General features: G+C 53.0%; 7 protein-coding genes across 7 annotated transcripts; 4 read left to right on the top strand and 3 right to left on the bottom strand.

Annotated features, from left to right (window-relative positions):
- Positions 1-3,221: 3,221 nt before the first annotated feature.
- On the top strand, positions 3,222-4,231 carry PG985_000475 (triose-phosphate isomerase-like protein; the record flags this gene model as incomplete). The annotated part of the gene is made up of 4 exons (XM_066820244.1): positions 3,222-3,259; positions 3,393-3,463; positions 3,527-4,132; positions 4,203-4,231. 4 exons carry the CDS (start codon positions 3,222-3,224, stop codon positions 4,229-4,231), a joined length of 744 nt encoding a protein of 247 aa, XP_066691123.1.
- Positions 4,232-4,739: 508 nt separating this feature from the next.
- PG985_000474 (mitochondrial 54S ribosomal protein mL43) lies at positions 4,740-5,289 on the bottom strand (the record flags this gene model as incomplete). Its single annotated transcript, XM_066820243.1, has 3 exons — positions 4,740-5,031; positions 5,100-5,182; positions 5,251-5,289. 3 exons carry the CDS (start codon positions 5,287-5,289, stop codon positions 4,740-4,742), a joined length of 414 nt encoding a protein of 137 aa, XP_066691122.1.
- A 515-nt stretch (positions 5,290-5,804) lies between these two features.
- Positions 5,805-7,276, top strand: PG985_000473 (U1 small nuclear ribonucleoprotein; the record flags this gene model as incomplete). Its single annotated transcript, XM_066820242.1, has 4 exons — positions 5,805-6,066; positions 6,151-6,278; positions 6,340-6,445; positions 6,615-7,276. The coding sequence occupies 4 exons, from the start codon at positions 5,805-5,807 to the stop codon at positions 7,274-7,276; spliced, it is 1,158 nt and encodes a 385-aa protein (XP_066691121.1).
- Positions 7,277-8,343: 1,067 nt separating this feature from the next.
- On the bottom strand, positions 8,344-9,178 carry PG985_000472 (60S acidic ribosomal protein P0; the record flags this gene model as incomplete). Its single annotated transcript, XM_066820241.1, has 2 exons — positions 8,344-8,899; positions 8,985-9,178. The coding sequence occupies 2 exons, from the start codon at positions 9,176-9,178 to the stop codon at positions 8,344-8,346; spliced, it is 750 nt and encodes a 249-aa protein (XP_066691120.1).
- A 646-nt stretch (positions 9,179-9,824) lies between these two features.
- PG985_000471 (putative translocase of inner membrane) lies at positions 9,825-10,298 on the top strand (the record flags this gene model as incomplete). The annotated part of the gene is made up of 3 exons (XM_066820240.1): positions 9,825-9,838; positions 9,926-10,001; positions 10,113-10,298. The coding sequence occupies 3 exons, from the start codon at positions 9,825-9,827 to the stop codon at positions 10,296-10,298; spliced, it is 276 nt and encodes a 91-aa protein (XP_066691119.1).
- A 727-nt stretch (positions 10,299-11,025) lies between these two features.
- On the bottom strand, positions 11,026-18,150 carry PG985_000470 (uncharacterized protein; the record flags this gene model as incomplete). Its single annotated transcript, XM_066820239.1, has 5 exons — positions 11,026-12,384; positions 12,437-13,785; positions 13,959-16,501; positions 16,565-16,659; positions 17,521-18,150. The coding sequence occupies 5 exons, from the start codon at positions 18,148-18,150 to the stop codon at positions 11,026-11,028; spliced, it is 5,976 nt and encodes a 1,991-aa protein (XP_066691118.1).
- Positions 17,998-19,767, top strand: PG985_000469 (uncharacterized protein; the record flags this gene model as incomplete). Its single annotated transcript, XM_066820238.1, has 1 exon — positions 17,998-19,767. The coding sequence occupies one exon, from the start codon at positions 17,998-18,000 to the stop codon at positions 19,765-19,767; it is 1,770 nt and encodes a 589-aa protein (XP_066691117.1).
- Between the last annotated feature and the right edge of the window lie 582 nt (positions 19,768-20,349).

Below are 20,349 nucleotides of genomic sequence, written 5' to 3'. Positions count from 1 at the left end.
GAGCGAAGGGGATCGGATCGTGGCATAAGTAAAGGACTCGACTACATATATTTCTTGTTCCCAGCAGCCAACCATACGGTTTGCGATGCAGTGATCACGATAGAGGAGACAAGAAAGGGGCCGGAGAAGTTGTATTACGTAGCTCTCTGCCAAGACCAAGCTTTTGGAATTCAGTGAGCCCGCAGGATCCTGCGACGAGGGCGAGCTCTACGGATTCTAGTTTCCTTCCTTTGAGGTCTGAAATACCAGTGACTCTTGCCGCCTGTAAACCCAACCCTGATAGTACCCCGCCGAGAGCCATTCAGGGTAGCAACGGGTGTACTTGGGATATGACCCGGAGGAGGGCGGGACGTCGTTTTGTGTGTATACGATAGTTTCCTATATCCAGTACTATACCAAATCGACGGCAAAAGAAGAGTCGAGACTTCCACTTTGCGGTGGTGAGCAAGCCCAGTAAATAGCCAACGAGAAGCTGTTATAACCATGTGTGTCAACCGCCTCTGGAATTTCTGAAATTACCAACTCGAAGGGCTTGAGTTACGTAGATACGCACGAGAGAGAGACCACTGCCCTCATCTCATTAGAGCGGTATATTCCCATTCAACGCCGCAACAAACGGCTCCTAACTTTTGGCCCCATCACGTCACGTCGACCACCAAACCATCTCTCGCAACCTCGTAGCTTACGCACACAGTATAGATAACCTCATAGCGACAATTTTCATCATCAATCTCAACAGTCGTTGCAAGCACTAGTGGTTTAGTGGTAAAATCCATCGTTGCCATTTCATTAAAACGAAAAACTCGATGGGCCCCGCGTTCGATTCGCGGCTAGTGCAAAACCTCATAATCGCAGATGACTCTTTTGTTGCCGCATACCTAATTGCATATCCCTTCTTTTTGCCGCATGTATGTATTCGTCTCCCTCTCTTCTCACTTATTTCTCGACCATTGGACTCGCTTATACTATCGTACTCCTCGTAAACAACAACTCACAACATGTCGCATGGATATCCAGACTGCTCAAGTGTCAAACACCCAAAGTCCCTTGGAGGCGGTGGCGAGACAAGGCATGCCCTAGCGAGGTAGAAGAGGATATGTTATATATACTGAGGTATTGAATTTGTATAAGTATATAGAATAGGCTCGTGTTGCAATATGGGTATCGACTAAATGGACCGGCCACAGCTTGAGTTCAGTAATCTAGCCTGCCCTTGCAGTTCATCATGCAGTAGGATACCGTGGGGCGACGAGAGATAACCCTTATATCGACGCTGGCCTCTAACTCGCGCTATATCTCTTGGATGTGTTCAATAATTAAAGCAGTCATGGGTTGGCTGTGGTACCTGGGGCGTCTTCATCTCTAGAATTGGCAGCATGTATGACAGGCCAACCCGATATACCCCTCGTTGCAGCTGTCGTGGTTGCATTGGACAGTGCAGTTGCAATGTGCAAATTGAGCCTGGCAGTTGGGCTCCAATCCGAAGATAGCTCATTCGTAACCACCGTCCACACCAAGCCCCCTGAATGAGCAGTCTTGAGAGCTTTATACCAGCGGGCGTGGGCCTCAGCCCTAGGGTCAGGGCTCGCATGTAGATTCCGGGAATGGCCATCAAGATGATGCGGCAGAGGCGGAGTGCAATCCAAACGAGAGAGGAATGCCTGCTATCCATCCGGCATTCTCCTACCAGCAGAGGGACCGAAGGGCGATAACAAATCCGAGACGTTGCGTCGATGGGCCTCCCGTGTTCAGTGATGGGTCTCGTCGCCATGTGCACGCATGTAGCCTCTAGTCTCGTCAAAATACTGGCGATGGAAAGTCCAACCCCTGAACGCTCTGAGATCGATCTTTGCTGCCAGTCGCCAACGCCTCTTGCAAGCCTAAAACACCAACACTTGTCAGCAATCCTAGGTGATATTGAATTTGAAGCTGCAGGCCGTATAACTACCGTAGTCGCCAACTGGGTCTGTTCATTCATCGAGGACTCGACTTCAAATCGGTAGGATGTCCAAAGAGGCAATTGAAGTGATGGTGTCAATCGCAACCGTTATTCTTATAGCCACGTCGCTGCTTTATTTCTTGTGGTGATACATAGCACGTAAGTCTCAAGCGCATTGCTGTCACCACTCTGGATATATCTCCTAGCCTCACTATGTGAGGTCTCATCCTGAAGGCTCATGGTTGACGGGTGATGTTTCAGGGTAATGAGGCTCAAGATATCCCAGGTGACGACTCGCATTGCCACTTCGGTTTCATATTCATTTCTCGTTATCTTAAACCGGGATATCACTCTCCTCCAGGACGATTGCTTCAATCTGGTGCTGCGCAGGTCGGCGTCGTGACATCCGCAGCGGCTAACGCGGCGGGCCCTTCGGCTCTTCCCGGACAACTTGGGTCCAGGCCCAGGCAAATGGTCCGTATTCTGTCCGACTCGAAGAAGAGCATCTGTCCTTGATGCCACAGTAATAATTACCGGACAACAGTAGAGGCGCTTTGCGTAGTGATGCCCGCGTTGCACCTAACCATTGCGAGATATTGAGTCGGTTATAGACCCGTGCCTTGGGGTGTCTTCCGAATCGTCGCCGCACAAATTCCAAGGAATTATCGTGAAATATATTGTCTTGCGTCAAGAAGCGAATGATATATTGAGATCTGAAGACATTATCAACTCCTCGGGCCGAATTGCATCCCTAGATGAGTGAGGGCGACCCCCGAAAACCCAGCCGCATTGTATGTTTAACGTACGGTGCAATGCTCAGCTACGGCACGACTGAGTGACATAGCTTCGGATTGGGGCCCTGCATCTACCGTCCTAGCATGCAGATGGTTTGAATGAAACCGAAGTGGGAACGAAGGATGAAGCCAGAAGCATCTCCACTGTCGGACGCTGAGTGGCCAGTCGCTCAACAGATTGGGTTTCTAGAGGGATTATTGGATACTAACGTACGAGGAGGGAGGAAGGTTGGATTGACGATGGCCAGACCCGTGGTGGGTAGAGGAGGAGCTTTTGGCGGGGTCGCTCGAGAGCTTTGTTGCGTTGTTGCGTCAATGGGACCCCGCCATGCCATGTTCCCGATTCTTCGCGAGTACTTGACAGACCTCAACTTTAGCATCTTCTCCCAGCTTTCTACATCTTCTCACTTTTGATTCTTCTTCATCCTCTATATACCACTTTTCTGTAAATACCCAAAGTACTAAAAAAACCCAACAAATCCGACAAGATGGCTCGCAAGACTCTCGTTGCCGCTAACCACAAGATGTACGTGAGCCCCTCCTCCCCGTACCTCCAATATCGCCAGAGCTTCCCCAGCTCTATGCTGCGGAAAAGGCCTCAACAGGGCTCTCAATCATCATAAAATTCGAGCCCGAAGCTGACCAACGTCTCCTCACAGGAACGGTACTCTCCAGTCCGTTAAGGAGATCTGCCAGAACCTGAACAACGCTCAATTGGACCCCAACGTTGGTTAGTACCTCCCTTCACCCCCGAGCTCCCGAAACGAGGGGCTTACACCAGTTGTTCCACCAGAGACCGTTGTCGCTCCCCCGGCCATCTACCTGCTGGCTGCCCGCGAGACCCTGAAGAAGGAGATCGCCGTCGCGGCCCAGAACGTCTTCGACAAGCCCAACGGTGCCTTCACCGGTGAGACCAGCGCCCACCAGCTCAAGGACGCCAGCGTCGACTGGGCTATCCTGGGCCACAGCGAGCGCCGCACCATCCTCGGCGAGACCGACGAGATCGTCGCCTCCAAGACCAAGTACGCCACCGACAACGGCATCAGCGTCATCTGGTGCTGCGGCGAGTCGCTCGAGCAGCGCGAGGCCGGCAAGACCCTCGAGGTCATCGCCGCCCAGCTCGCCGCCCTCAAGAAGGAGGTCAGCGACTGGTCCAAGATCGTCATTGCCTACGAGCCCATCTGGGCCATCGGCACCGGCAAGGTCGCCACCAAGGAGCAGGCCCAGGAGGTCCACGCCAGCATCCGCAAGTGGCTCAAGGACAACGTCAGCCAGCAGGCCTCCGACGAGACCCGCATCCTCTACGGCGGCTCCGTCAGCGAGAAGAACTGCAAGGAGCTCGCCCAGGAGAACGACATTGACGGTTTCCTGGTCGGCGGTGCTTCCCTCAAGCCTGCTTGTAAGTTTATCCACTCTTCAAGAGCACAACTTGACTATAGAAAAGACAAATGCTAACCCGTCTCTTACAGTCGTCGACATCATCAACTGCAAGGCATAAACGGTTGATTATACCAAGAGCTATCAATAAATGGCCAGGTCTCAGCCTTCGTAGCTGACTTTACGTCTTGATGAAAAGGGGGTACGGCACGGCATGGGTTTAGGTTTAGGTTAACGATAGAAAGAAAAGTCACGAATACCCCTCCCAAACATCCATCTCTTCTTGCACCGTGTTTGTTGCGTTTGATCCTTGAATTGTATCTTAAGACCGTAACATGATTTTGCAAGCATACGGCCGATGTATTTGCGTATTTGCTGAATTGTTCGTCTCATTTGACATATGCAGTTTTGCATGCATTCATTTGGCATCTGTAATTGTTGGTTTGTTCGTCTTAGTTTTGATATATACACTGGACAGAGATAGTCATTCCATCATGGCAATAATAGTACAATGTAGCCGGGACTGTTTTCGTCTCGAGGGCCGATACATATTGTACATCCGATATAGCGTCTGTCTACCGCGCCATTTCGGCGTATCGATTGCTGCTCTCCTACCAAATAGTATCTGCCTACACCGCCATGCCGTTGCCGTGGTACGGGGACCAGACTCCTCGGACACTCTCGTTGATACTCGTGACGGGCTTGTTGACACGCTTGACCTTGTCTCCGCTGGCGTCTCGCAGCAGCTCGGCCTTCTTGAGGATCTGCGAGGGCTCCATGTTGGCGACGCAGATGGCCTTCTGCCGGCCGTTGATGTAGTGGCCGATCATGACGGGGTGCTTCCGCGGCCGGGGCGACACGGCGAACTCGATGGCCGGGTGCCTCTGGGCAAACTTGGAGAGATGGGTCTTGATGAAGGAGCTGGTCCGTGTGTCAGGATTGGAGTTCTGCTGTAGAGAAGCAATGGAGATGTCTGGTTCGGGGCTTACTTCATGCCTCTAGAGCTGCCGGAGTGGTCGCAGTAGTGGATATCCAGGCGCTTGCATTGCAAGATGAAGGCGCCGATGCCGTTCTATATGGTTCGGGGTCGAGTCAGCAAATAGCCTGGACGGTGTGGGGTGCCCGGGTTGGTTAACGTACCTGGCCGACAGAGACCTTCTCCAATGCCCTTATAGTCATCTTGAATGTGTGACAGCGAGATAGTTTGCAACCTCGCCAAGTTACGGAATGGTCAGTTCGAGGCTGAAGCTGTCGCGAAACTTTTCGGGAGTGGCAGCTCCAATTCGTCGGACCCAACCAGCCCAGGGATCAGAGCATCAATCGGGGCTAAGCTTCAGAGGGGCTAGTGCAGCTTTTTCCCTCAGCCTGGCAGGTGGTTTGCAGCGCATTAGCAGCAGCACATTGGCATTGTAACCATGTCGCCTAAATGTCGGCCTTTGCTTGGCGAGAACAATTCAAAGCTGCCATCCAGCAAAACGCGACCATCGCATCTGTCCCTTTCAGCACCTTCAACTTTCTCAGACAACCCCCCCATCCGCTTCATCCCCCCCTTCATTGTTTTGGTGTTGATAATCACACAAAGGGAGATGATTGCCTAATTTCCGTCACTCACTTAATATTCCACCTCTTCGTTGCTACTGTTTCCAACCGTCTCTGCGTATCTTCTACCTCCCTGCTCGTGAACTAGACGCGCGATGACGGATAAATTACCCCCTCAGCTTCTTGCGCTTTTTGCGCCCCGGCCTCCTCTGAGATGGGTCGAACACGCCGACAAAGCGCCCCAAGAGCGCAAGACTGCCGCCATCACTGGCCTGGCCGATTACCTGCCTGCGCTCAACGCGTACAAAGACCAAGATGGCTACGTCCCGACCGAGAGCTGGCTGCAAATGCGCGACCGCAAGAAGCTGGAGAAGAAGGCTGCGCAGGAGAGTCTCCAGAAGGAGGTCCCTCTCAGCTGTAGGTTCACCTGCGATGCGCATCTCTGGATGCGATGACGGACGCTCCTGACATCTAACACCCGCTGACTTGCTTGCCATTCAGACAAACCAGCCGAGGACCCCAACATTCGAGGCGACCCCTTCAAGACGCTCATCGTCGCGCGACTCAGTTACGATGCGAACGAGACTGATCTCGAGAAGGAGTTCGGGCGTTTTGGCCCCATCGAGCGCGTATGTTATAGCCCATCTGCTTGCCCCTGTAAAGTCCACAAGCTAACGCTGCAATTCGCAGATCCGAATCATTGCCGACACGCATGCGCATGAGAAGCCTAACAAGAAGAAGAAGTCCCACCGTGGATATGCTTTCGTCGTATTTGAGCGTGAGAAAGACATGAGAGGTAATGCCGCCATTAATTCCTTCCAGAAAACAAACATGTCCCTCACCAGAGACCTGGCCCTCAAGCTTGCCTATCTCTTCCCTTTCCCAGTTGCCCGTCCTATGACCAAGGTATAAGATAGTGGTAAGGCTTTACTGACAATTGCGCGTTGCTGCGCACGTGTGAACAGCTGCTCTAGATGGTTGCGATGGTATTCGTATCAGAGACCGACGTATCAAGGTAGATGTTGAGAGAGGCCGAACAGTTAAGGGATGGAAGCCGCGTCGCTTCGGTGGTGGTCTTGGCGGCCGTGGATACACCAAGAGCGCCCCTCCACGCCCTACCGGTCCCGGTCAGTTCGGCGGCGGTGGCGGCTTCGGCGGCCGCGACGGTTTCCGTGGAGGCTTCGGTGGTGGTCGTGGAAGGGGCGGCGGCTTCCGTGGTGGCGATCGTGGTTTCCGTGGTGGTGGTGGCGGCGGCTTTGGCGGCGGCCGTGATCGTGGTTACGGCCAACAGAACGGCTTTGGCGCTCCCCCTAACGCACCTGCAGGTCCTGGCTACGGTGGCCGCAGCGGTGGCTACGGTGATCGTGACCGTGGTGACCGAGACCGAGATGGTGGGTATGACCGAGGTGGTGGCCGCTCATATGAAGACAGATCTGGCGGACGCGACGGAGGCAGATACGGTGGCGATCGCGACAGACGAGGCGGCGGCGGCGGTGTTAATGCCAACTACGAGCCTGTCAGGGGCGGCCGAGAATACCGCGACTACGACCGATCCAGAGAGGACGACAACCGGAAACGTGGGTATGAGGGAGGCTACGAAGATCCTCGCAAGTTGCGCCGCTACTAATATCGGGGCCATTTGTGCAAGCGGCCATCTTGCCCCGATGGTGGGTATCTTCTTGTCTTCACGTCACCTACGACGCATCTGCCACGATCTATTCTCATCTTTCCTTCTCCCTTTTGTCACCAGGGGTAAGCGAGGGTAAGAATACCTACCGCATTACACTAGCTTCTGTTTCCGGATCCACGCACAGCCGACGACCAGAAGGTAAAAGACGCCCAGTGCATCAGCCTTTGGTTGCCTTTTGCCGACACTTGTACGACAAGCCAGGTTTGGACGTACAGTGTTACGAGTTCCGTTTATAAGAGCGATAGGAGCGGAGCGATCCCCCGCGTCTGGATACGATACCCAAATACACCAGGACTGCCATCATTGCACAGGTAGTATACTTAATCGCATGTACTTTACAGGAATAAACATCACCGTGGGGGAGGAAAAGTAGGAATTCTACGCCGGAGCTTCTTTCCCACTACGCCTGAGTCTGCAGGTTGGAGAATGGGAAATGCTCTTGCGAGGTAAGGTCAGAGGTAAGGAATGATAGCACCATTCAACACCTACTGGCCCATGGATACACGTTGCGCTTGATTTTTTTGGTACGACTTATTGTGGAAAAACGGAGACGGGTTGGGAGAATTGGTTCTATCATCCCGATGTACTGGTGTAAGAGTAGGTAGCTTCCAAGTAACCATGTATTATTGCGCCAAGCGACTTGGAAATAGATGCTAGCGTTTGCTTCGTCCTTCTGAAGTTCTGCTATCACTCATGCTTGTTGCGATGGGTGTTGCCTAGAACATCCGCCAGTATAAGGGGCTCCTGTCGATACAATCTGACATGCACACGATCGACCATTGTTTTGTTTTCACCATGCACGCGGTTTCTGTACTTTTTGTTGATGAGAAAGTCTTGAATTGACAATAATTTTCCCTATACCGGAACGCCAAAATGTCCCCAACCGTGTGAACCGAACCAGATCATCGAATATGTGGTATCGCCCTTATGATGCAAATGAATCTAGCAAAAGAAAAATTCCACAAGAAACAACTCGTCATTCCCATTTTCTTTTTCCCTCTAATCTACGAGTCGGCCTCCATCTCCTCGGCGGCGTCCTCGTCGACGACGGTCACCTCGCCGCTGGAGGCGCTCCAGTAGGCGCGGACCTTGATGGCGAAGTCGCTGAGGCAGACGCTGAAGAGCTTGAGCAGGCGGGTCTGGCGGGCCTCGAGCACGTCGCCCTCGCGGCAGACGACGTGGCCCTCGCCGGAGCCGTCCTCCTCGCCGAGGACGACCTTGCCCTTGACCATGCGCGTGGGGACGCCGAGGCGGCGCAGCTCGGGCTCCAGGGTGTGGCCCATCGGCACATCGTGCTCGGCGGGCACCTCGCCGCCCGTGCTGTAGACGTGCCCCGCGGGGATGGTGAAGCCGCGCGGTGCGACGGCGCCGGCCCGCGCGAAGTCGGCCGCCGTCACGTTGGACAGGTACTCCTGCAGCGCCGCCGGGTCCCGGTTCGTCAGCAGCAGGCCCACGTTGCCCGTCATGTACTTGGACAGCTTGTGCAGGCCTTCGGCGCTGGCCTCTTCGGGGGTGCGGCCCAGCGCGCGGACCATGAGGGTGGTCTTGCCGAGGAATATGCTGTAAGGGAATGGGTTGTTAGTTGATTTGGTCTATAGACGGAAGAGAATGGTAGGAGCAAGAGAAGAAGAAAAGGAAGACATACCGGCTGTCATCCCGCAGCTCTTTCCGGACTTCTTGGATGTGGGTGTTGCGCATGTTCTCGATGCCGAAGACGAAGATGTGCTGGTACTCGGGGATGGCTTCGCGAATGGTCTCGAGGAGGTGCTCCTTGTGTTCTCTCGTCTTCTTGGAGACCTGGGTCATGTGCACGACCTTATTTCTCTTTGACTTGGGCATTTTGGCGGTGGTTTATGTATAGGGGAAGCGGCGCGCTCGTTATTCGTTCCAGCAATTGGGGGGATTATTGAAGCTGCAGAAAGGGTATCGTGAAGTTTTGTTCGTCGAGGCGTAAAGGGAATGGCAGAAGGGGACCAAACTATGGCTATCAGCTACTATCAATGGAATCCACTATCTCGAACTTTTTTTTTGAACCGTTTATCGCCCAAAAAATCCAATCGGCCAAGCGCAGCTGCGGTCTGGGAAATCTGCCATCTGCCCCGCGAAAAAAAGATGCAGGGGTCCCCTAGAACCAATCAGAGCGCCGAAGGCGGTGAAAGGAAACACCGACGCCGCCAACAAGCCCGTCCAGACTGCAGGTGCTGGCGACGGCTCTCAGCAGATACCCACTAGAGCCTTATCTTATCGCTCAGCTCCAAGCTTGACGGTCTGGGCTGGGGGGCCCTGCCTGAGAAGCTTAACGGGCTGGTTGGTGGAGGGTAAGGTGCAGTGCAACTTTTCAGTAGTTCGAGTACCAACCAGTACAGACGACGTCAATCTACCATACACCACCCAACATTGAAGCTCTCTTCTGCCCATCCCATCACGACACACTTTGCCCCCCCTTTACCAACCAACCGAAAGACCTTTTTCGCTCTTCTTCAAAATGGATCCCACAGGGTAAGTAAGCCTGGCAACTGAATTTATATATAAGCCATATATCTGGGAGTTATACAGAGGAGCTAACGCATCATATCGCAACCATAGCCTTGGACTGAATGCCACCGAGTCGCGTGAGCTCGAGCAGCGCCTGCAGAAGCGCCAAATGAAGGAGTTCATGGGTGTAAGTTTCTTCCCTTACTTTGCTCCTTTGAGGTTACCAACCATACTCTTCTGGGATGCACTTTCATGCGTCACTGCAGCCGACGAAAGGAAGCTAACCGAAAACCAACAGCTCTTCAGCAACCTGGTAGACCACTGCTTCATGTCCTGCGTCGACGACTTCACATCCAAGTCCCTGTCGACCCGCGAAACCGGCTGCATCACCCGCTGCGTCCAGAAGCAGATGGCCCTGTCGCAACGGCTGAGCGAGCGCTTCGCCGAGCACAACGCCGCCATGGGCGCCCAGCCCCCGAAATAAACCTTTCGTCAGTGCTTTTCTTGAAAAACAGTAGAAGAAGCGATCGCGGAGGGGGAGGCTGTTGTATGATGGATAATGGCGATATGATGCATGTGAAAACTTTGGCGACAGCAAAAAGACCCAGTATACTGTGTATCATGATGAAGCGAGACTGGCCTGGGCATAGATGCGTACTTTTATCTCGAAACCGGCGAGAAGAAGCAAGGGGGCATTGTGTTTGGGGCATCTTGCGTGTACTATAGAACAACAGCTCTTTATAGCCATCAATTCTGTGGTCTATGGAAGCCGGAAGGATAAATAACGACTCCAAACAATTTCAACTCCGTCATGAACATGATCTTTTCGCAACCTGGTTTTAGAAAAGAAAGTCATGGAATTAGGATGGATTATAAGCCGAGACGGGACTGGGTTGATTGCATAGCGCCTCGAAAAGAAGTTCCCATTTTTGGCTTCAGACTAGATATTTTCCATCTGCAATGCTTTCCAAACGTGAGGGCACATGAAAAGAAACGCCCCAAACTCCACCAAGGAGCCGACCCGCTTGCCGACTGCAGTCTACTACATCTAGATCAGCCAGCAAACAAAGGCATCGATCGCCCTGCTCTTCCGTCGTACATCGGCAACCCCCAGCTAGCGATGGCCTCGTCTCCTCTATCTACGTAACCCCAATGTTACCCTAGTTGCTCGCTCTATCTTGTAAAATACCACCACCCTGCATGGATCACGCTCATTCCAGACCCTCGGAGAGCACCATTCGGACCTCCTCTAGCTGGTTGACCACCTTCTCCTCCAGCTGGCTCTCGCACCCCCGCGCTTTCCCGGCGTCGCTCGGCTTCATCCCCTTCCACTCCGCCTCGCGGGTCCCCAGGGGCACCAAGCGCTCGCGCAGGAGCTTCCGGCTACCGAGCCAGAACTCGACATTCTCCAGCAGACCTGCAGAGTCCCACTGCACCTCGGGAATATCCCGGGCATTGTTCGCGCGGAGCGCCGACAGGATCCGGGTGATGAGCGCAAGCGAGTGGATCTCCGAGGTCGAAAGCGTTGTGATGTAGGAGCCACGGTGGTTCCTGTGCGTGCGCGAGACACCCGGGGCCTCGAATCGCTCGACACTGGACGCCATCAAACTTGAGAACTGATCCAGCACATACGCCACCTCAGGTGCGATGGTTTGGCCAAGGGCGCTCAGCACGTTCAGGAGAAGCGGCACGATTGCCTTGGCCCAAATGCTATAGCAACGCTGTGGACCAACAGTCTCGGCAAATGGTGACACGTTGGGTCGGTTCAGGTACGAGGCCAGGTTGGCGGACGTAATGTGGTTGAGTAATCCGTCGCATGCAAGCTGTTCGGCGACTACAGGAAGAGCCGAGAGTTCAAGGAGGAAGAGGAGAGATAGCTCGCCGTACACGGGATCGCCTTTCTCGGCAAGCTTGTCGGACCACGAATAGAGTGACACAGCCACATGTACCGCGTCGTGGGCAGCCATGATGTTGACAATCTGTGTCTGACTCTCGTTGATACCAGGAATGCAAAGGCATGCTTGCATTATGGCAGTCAATATCGCAACGTCTTCTGGGAACACAGTCGTATCCGAATCGTGCACTAGTGACACGAGCGTCCGGAAACCCCTAGCCACGGTACGATCCAGAATGCTCAAGACAGTCTGATGTACGGTAGTGATCGCGCTATCGATGGCCTTCTTGTCTGCCGCCGTCTTTGATTTGGACTCGAGAGCTCGCACCTGGGCACGCAGCGTGACATAAAGTAGCTTGAGCAGAGTACGGTAGAGAGTCAAGTTCTCTGACCCATAGGGCTCCTCAACACTGCTGACGGTGGACCATAGCGAGGTCAAAAGTTGGGCAACATCGCCTGCAGATGGCGTGTTGTTAACGACGCGCTGGACAAGCATAAGCGCCAGGTTGACTCTCGAGTCAGTAAGTCGCTCAAATATCTGTTCGTGGCCTTGGTTGGCTTGGTTGGCCTCGAGACACTGTTCGGCGACCTGTAGCGATTGTTTCTTGAGGTTTTCGTGCTGCGGTAAGCAATTGCTTAGTTCCAGCAAGAGGAATTCCCAAGCATGGAAAAGAGCCTAAAGACAATGTTAGTCACGAATTTCATCTTTCAGGGTTGGGTTGACTGACGATTTGAGCATCTACGAGGGACAAGTTGATGTTCGCTCGCTCCATCTCGCTCTTGAATCCATTGTTTCGGGGTCCAATCCACCCAGCATCAAACTGAAGCATCTTGTCGGCGTAGCTTAGCGCATAGTAATACTCGGTACCCAGCGATCTAGGTTCGAGAAGAGTGCGCTTGAAATTGTCCAAGATACACACGGGATATTGTTTGCTGAAATTCCTCGAGAAGTTGGCGTGGAGGGCACCGTTGTAACCCGAAACTAGAACACCCTCGCGGAGGAAGTAGTCAAGGTCAGCGGCGAGTTCTTTCGCCAAGCTGTTGACCTGTCCCATCTGCCGCAGATGGAAGAGCTGCATTGCGAATGTCTCGGCAATGTAGGCAGCGAGTCTTGCTTCTTCACATGCCTGCATCGCGTTTACTTTCGCCGTAACATTTGAAGGCTGCAAGTTTCGCACGTAGGCTCGCAGCGCCGCGAGGAAGTTTCCATGGTTCTGCAGGTTGAAAATTGTCCAGGGCCAATAATTTTGAGCCGAAGTAACGAAATCCAGTATACAGAGAGCTTCCGAACTAGAAATCGAAGAGACATGTGACAATCTCTCGAGCGCCCGCGTCAGGACCGAGTCTGACGAAGATTTGGACGTCTTATCGTGGCCATTCCTGGCATCACGGGGTGTCTTGCCCGTAAGTAAGCAGTTTGCCATCCATTGCTGTCTATTTCTCACAATCGTAGAGAAGAACCGCCATATGACAGTCACCTCTTCAGTCTGGTCAAAGGGCCTATCAAGGGATGACAGGAATAGTAGGAAGGATCGCGATAGCTGTGGGCCCAGATATCCAAGTAGCGAAGGCGGCTCCCCAGTTGCCTTTCCGGCACTGACTACGAGGGCCTCTAAAAGCACCACCGCTGATCTTCTGTACTGGTCATTGACGGCGGCGATCTTTGCGATAAAGGGCGTGGCCTTGAACAGCTGCTGCTCAATGGTAGTCGACGACTGATCAACCGAGTTGGCCACCCGGACAAGTGTTGTGGCCAAGTTAAGCACGGCATTTGTGCGTTGCGTGAATGCCTTGCCTGCGTTGATAAAGACGGTGGTCTCCGGCCATTGAACTGCGGTAACGAGTGAAGCCAATAGAGGCTGGATTCTTAGGCTTCCGGCAGATGGTGCCAAAAAGCTATCGATAATGTACTTAGCTGCTGACTGCAGTGGGGCGGTGAGTGTCTTCTTGCTGGTCATCTCATCTGTGCTGAATGTGTACAAGATGGTTTTGTTCATGATCGGCAGAAGGTCGCGAAGGAGGACGGATCGCTGTACTTCGTTCTGTAGACGCCATGTCGAGGAGCTCTCTAGAATATCTACAGAAGTTTGGGATATCGCAAGAGTGATTTGGCCAACTATCTTGTCGGAAACTCCAAGCCAAGGATTATCTGCTTGCTTCTGTCGAGTAGAGGTTTTGATTGTCGTTTTTCGTTGTACGGAGCTGCTCATGGCGGTTTCCACCAAGGATGAGAAAACCCGGACTGCTGACATAAGAAAGTCAAATCGCTCCTGGACATTTCAAGTGAGCCTATCAGGCGCGAAAGCTTTCCAGCCCTAGCCTCAGTAGCCAGCAGTGTGCATCTGGACATGTAAGACCAGACGCGCCCAGGACACAGGGGCAAGGCCGCGTCCAAGAACTGCAAGCATGCACTCAAAACGCCCAAAGCATCAAGATCTGGTTCACCCTCGAGATGCACATCCAAGGTCTCGCATACCACCGATACAATGTCCTTGTTGCGTGGAAGAGACCGGCTCGCTTCTGCCAGTACAGCCAAACCAGCCTCATGGTTGCCTGTGGTGCTTGTCCCCTTTGCCACCTCTGAATATTCTGATTTCACAAGTGTGGCCAGCAGAGTGATGGCGTAGCTCATTTCTGAGACAGTAAGAGCAGTCAATTCTTGCTGGTAGATGTTCGGGGTGAGGTTGGCTTCGAGTCGCTTGCCAAGCAATGCCAGTGTAGAATGTGAATATTCGATCTGAACAGTCCTACCCTCGTCTACAACGAAGCGCCCCAAGGAACCAGCCGGTATCACAAAGCTTTCTTCTTCCCCTGATGTTAACCTCCTTTGTGCACTTGCGGTGAAGAGGGGGAGATCCTCGATCAGGCAGATCGTATTGGAGTTGTCTTCCTCATGCGCCAGCTGATACGAGTTAAAATGTTCGGGGAGCTCAAAGGTGAGAGTTTCTCCTTTTTGCAAGATCTGGCCAACCATCTCGGATACTTCCCCTGCCGTGCTCGGGGCACATGCAAGAACCCGGCTCAGACTGATAAAGGGGACAAACTCCAAGGGGAATCGATTGACGGCTTGCGTGAAGTAATTGTTCAAGAACGCAGGGTCCTGGAGAGATCGAACCGCGATATTCTGTTCAGGCAATATCGTAGCGGGCCGGCAGGCGGTCCAATAATCGAATTCGCCGCCGGAAAGTACTGAGAGAAGTGCTCCAACAGACTCGCTCCTGTAGCCGATATAAGGAAAAGTTGAATTCAGAAGATCTAATAGCACGATCCGCATCCGAGATCCAACAGGCGCTGCAAAAGTGGATTCTTCAGAGGTGCCGAGGAAACCGGCCATGCTGGACACGATTGCAAAGACCAGGCCTCCGTCTGTGGCAGCGGCCGCCAGCATATGGGCTGGCTGGATATCGCGGTCCAGTTGCGTATTGGCCAAGAAGTCATCGTATCCGGTCTTGTCAATGGTTGTGATGCTGCCAGCAGAGTTGCGTCTGCCACTGCCTGGTATCATCTGTGTCCCCGAATCGTAGGTTTCAATGGCCTTCTGGTTCTGGAGCGCATCTCTCCGCTCTGCGCGCTCCTGATAAGAAGCCCACATGCCATGCAGAATTGGCACCCATGCAAAGGCAACGGGTATAGCTGGACTAATGTTTCGTTCCGCGCCCGCAATTGCGACCTGATGGACTAGCTCCAGAGCATCCGATGAGCCAATATACTCCGTGTTGGGATCAATGTCCACATCTCCGGCGAATGATTTGATAACTCGGGGGAGGTTGAACATAGCTAATGAGATCAAGCACACCAGGCATTGTGTGGGCGATTCAAGGTCACCCAACCCTTGTGTCGAGCCGATAAGTTCCAAGAATGAAGTGTCTCCAAGGAATTGGAACCATTGTTGCAGCAGCTCGGCGGGCACAAGGACTTGGTTCGACAGATCCAGCAATTGGAAAGCAACAGTCATGGCATGGATTGCCTCCGTGACAAAAGTTCTCATCCGTTCTATCTGCATATCATCCCGATGCAGAGCTCTATCCTCGGTTGCAGTAGTAATGTCTCCGCATGCCGCAATGCTATCGCTCACAACAGTGAAATAACGTGATATCAACGCATGGTACGTCTTCGCAGGCGCGTCACTTTGTGGTGTGAGAGAAGTCAGCCCGTATGCTTCGAGGAAGGAGTCGCGGATTTTCGTAGTGGCTTCCGTGGCGGTTGGCAAAGATGGGAGCCTCTGTTGCAGCATCAACGTAAAGATGTAGTCGGTAGCCATGGCAAAGTGGCGGCGCTCATTAAGATAAGTGGAAAATATTCGCAGCCTTCTGGATTCGGGCTTTTCGAAGTCGGACTCTAGATCAGCAGCGTCGGGCAGGCCAGACAAGTTGAGGCCAGGGATGACAGTAGAGGTTTGCGCATTCGTTGCGCCGGCGGCTTCCTGGAGGCTGACCGCATCTTGGCTCGAGATTGCCCCGATGAGCTGACTCCGAGCTCGCGACTGGAACTCGATGACGACGACGCGCAGGGCGGCAAGGAGATTGATGCGAGCGTTCTTGCTGAGCCAAAGAGAATCCTCCTTGATCGTTTTCACGTCATACTTGTCGTTTGGGGTCGGGGTGACCTGTACAGCCGAGGTTCGGGTCTCGAATGCTTGCTTGTAAGAATCATTGTCGCCGGCCTCGAATACGGTGTTGGGCTTCGTGAATAGTGATTTGATCTGAGGATTTGTGAGGAATTCGACCACGGCTTTACTGCCCTGGCGATGGCCAGTGGTGTCTGAAAGAGCTGCAGCCAAAAGGCGCCATGATCTAAAGAAAACAAGTCAGCATCGCATATGAGGTAGGCGAAAGAAAATAGAACCATCTACTCACAAGACAACGGTTTCGCCTTTCAAGCAAGGCTCTAAGTCTGGTAAATAAACCTTGTCGACGGCTTGGGGTGCCATCGCTGTAAACGACAGCAGGCACTGGCGACAGCTCAGTGCATCGACTTCACGCGATTGTGGTTGGCAATGCTGGGAATCTGGCAGCTTTACAGATGGGTCGCGTTTAGACACGCTTTTGTTCGCGCGTGTTTGTTACAGAATGGACTGGTGATGGAGTTTCGGCGGCGCAGGTGTAGCATCCAAGCTTCCTACGTATTCAGATTTGAGATAAGCTGCCAAAAAAGTTAGCCTAGGATGGCGGGAGTGAAGCTCTCTCAAAAGCCCAAAAGTCCAAGCTCCTAAACAAATCTGGTAGGAGGAGACAGCATGTAAACAATCCCTGTACCTGCCCGGAGTTCAATGTGCAGCCTTGCATTAGCGTCCTGGCCTACCCAATCACTATGCGATTGCAAAACAGGGATGTATCAGTCGGGCGCCCAGGCAAGCAGGTACTGTACAGTCAGCCTTGGTGGGGGGCGGGACCGCATTTTCGTCTCACGCAAACATTCACAGCCGGTCTGCGGCCTTGGTTGGTGACATTGGAACTTTATACGAGCAGTTGACCCGACTCCGATCTCATCCCTTCTTGAACCCGGGCTTACTCACTCTGCAACTGCCGGGCGTGACTCAATTTAGTGTCGGGCCATCATTGAAAAGAGACTTCCCTTCCGTTTCTTTACATTATCCACACTTGCACCAGACTTCTTTTTTGTCTGGGTGGATATAGATTGTTCTACAGCTCCTCTGAGCATTAGTCACCCAACACAATGGCGACCTACCAACAGGAAGACATAATTGACCACTCCCCCTCATCAGCCCAAGCCTGCTGACCCGGTTCCGACGGCTACGAATCTGATTCTCATTGACAACTATGACTCTTTCACCTGGAACATCTACCAGTACCTGTGCCTTGCGGGTGCCAAGTGCGATGTAATCCGGAACGACAAGATCACCATCGAGGAGCTCGTTGCCAAAAAGCCAACCCAGATTGTCATCAGCCCTGGACCTGGCCACCCACACACCGATTCTGGCATCAGCCGCGATGTCATTCGACATTTTGCAGGAAAGGTCCCTATTTTTGGTGTCTGCATGGGCCAGTGAGTCGCTCTCGTCATCCCACTTTTGCCAAGACAATTGCCTAATCCGGTAATCAGACAATGCATGCTCGATGTCTATGGCGGTGACGTCAAATTCGCAGGAGAAATTCTGCATGGCAAGACGTCTCCCTTGAAGCATGATCGCAAGGGTGTATATGCTGGATTGGATCAGGACCTTCCCGTCACTCGATACCACTCTCTTGCTGGAACCCATGTTACTCTCCCCGAATGTCTCGAGGTGACCTCGTGGATTCCCAAGGACGATGGCTCTAAGGGTGTCATCATGGGTGTACGCCACAAGGAATACACCATGGAGGGCGTTCAGTTCCATCCGGAGAGTATTCTCTCGGTTGATGGTCAGAAGATGCTGGAGAACTTCTTGCGCCTTCAAGGTGGCACCTGGACCGAGAACGAGCGCATCCAGGGCAAAACCCATGCTGCTGAATCGTCGGCATCTCAGGCTACCTCTTCTGCCACTGCTCCCGCTGCAGTTCCCAAGAAGGCCAACATACTGCAACAGATCTATGATGACCGCCGAGAGAAAGTTGCGGCTCAGATGCAAATCCCTTCACAGCGCCTCCAAGATCTTCAAGCCGCATACGACTTGAATGCCGCCCCTCCCTTGATTTCGTTCGTGGATCGGTTACGCCAGACCCCCTTTGACGTCTCCCTCATGGCCGAGATCAAGCGGGCCTCGCCATCCAAGGGTGTATTTGCCCTCGAGATGGATGCGCCCTCCCAGGCCAAGAAGTATGCGCTGGCTGGAGCGAGCGTAATTTCTTGCCTGACTGAGCCTCGATGGTTCAAAGGCAGCATTGACGACCTCCGAGCCGTCCGACAAGTCCTGAACAACATGCCTAATCGCCCAGCCATTCTGCGGAAGGAATTCATCTTCAACGAATACCAGATTCTCGAGGCCAGACTAGCTGGAGCGGATACCGTGCTTCTCATCGTGAAGATGCTTAGCGTCGAGGACCTCACACGTCTGTACAAGTACTCCGTATCCTTGGGTATGGAACCGTTGGTCGAAGTTCAAAATGCCGGAGAAATGAAGGTGGGTATTGAATTGGGATCCAAGGTCATCGGTGTCAACAACCGCAATCTCGAGTCTTTCGAGGTTGACCTCGGCACGACAGGACGACTCCGCAGTCTGGTTCCGAAGGAGACTATCATTTGCGCTCTCAGCGGAATCAACACCTATGATGATGTCGTAGCCAACCACAAGGACGGTGTGAATGCCGTTCTCGTCGGCGAGGCTATCATGCGAGCGCCAGATGCATCCACCTTCATTCAGGAACTGTGTGCTGGTAAGGTGACGCCCAAGAGCTCTGAAGCGGAACCGCTTATGGTCAAGATCTGCGGTACTCGGACAGCCGAGGCCGCGGTCACTGCTGCTGAGGCGGGTGCAGATCTTATTGGCATGATTATGGTGCCGGGACGGAAGCGAACAGTAACAGACGAAGCAGCAATGGCTATATCGAAGGCAATCCACGAGTTCTCACGTCCGGCCTCGGACGCCAAGAGTGGACTGCCTACCGGCATTGCTAGTGATTTCTTCGCGGCAGGAGTATCGAAGATCACCTCCCACGGTAGGACACGGCCACTATTGGTGGGCGTGTTCATGAACCAGCCCCTGGATCAGGTCCTAGAGTTGCAGCGCCGGTACAATCTGGACATCGTTCAGTTGCATGGGAATGAGCCCATCGAGTGGGCCACGGCTATTCCTGTCCCAGTCATCAAGAAGTATACCCCAGAGGAACCTGGCATGGGCACAAGAGGCTATCATGTCCTTCCTTTGCTCGATTCCGGATCCGGCTCGGGGCAGCTGCTTGATGGTGTGGGCATCAAAGCAACTCTAGCCAAAGATCAGGAGCTGCGTCTACTGCTTGCAGGAGGGTTGGACCCGGACAATGTCACTGAAGTAGTCAAGGCCGTCGGTGCGGACGGCGGACGCGTCATTGGTGTTGACGTGAGCAGCGGAGTCGAAGTTGACGGGCGTCAAGACCTTGACCGGATACGCCAGTTTGTCCAGGCTGCCAAGGCTATTCGTTAGACTTGGCCTCTGCACCCCCTATCGCGGGGGGTTTGTCAGTGAATGGTTATCAGATCACATAGCTATTGAGATGGGCTTTAGTATTGCCTCGGTGGTCAAGCAAGCCTGACTTACATGGACTCGGAAGGGAAAAAAAATGCGGTTTATTGATAGATTGTGTTCGTCAAGAGACATTGTATGCCTGCAGTCAGGCAACAAAGGCATTTTTCAGTTGGAGTTCTTTGATGACCTGTGACAGCGTGCAAGTAACTTTCAAGACATCGGCAAAAACTGACGATGGTCTTTGTTCTTATATGTCAGGAATGTGGGAATTTATGCAATGTACAATTGCATTCGAGCTCTACGAACAAAGTCGCGTACAGACAAAGGATCATGTGGCCGCTGCTGCATCTTACCGTACGCTGGTGCAGCAACAGCGAGTCGAGAGGGACCGACTTGACGAAGTAAGTGAGCAGTTGCTGGGAAGGTTGCGGAGGCAATACTTGGGTGAAGATATAGTGATCCCGGTGTCTCTTGCCTAATAATTCTTATATGGGGTTCTCGTAAAATTCTGCCTATCCGTCGTTTATTTGCCCACCCAGA

This window comes from Apiospora marii, assembly GCF_038362585.1.
Source record: "Apiospora marii strain CBS 49790 chromosome Unknown utg000001l_segment0_segment0, whole genome shotgun sequence".
NCBI lineage: Eukaryota > Fungi > Ascomycota > Sordariomycetes > Amphisphaeriales > Apiosporaceae > Apiospora > Apiospora marii.
The sequence above is the reverse complement of the archived record's forward strand: the minus strand, read 5'-3'. Positions and strand labels throughout refer to the sequence as shown.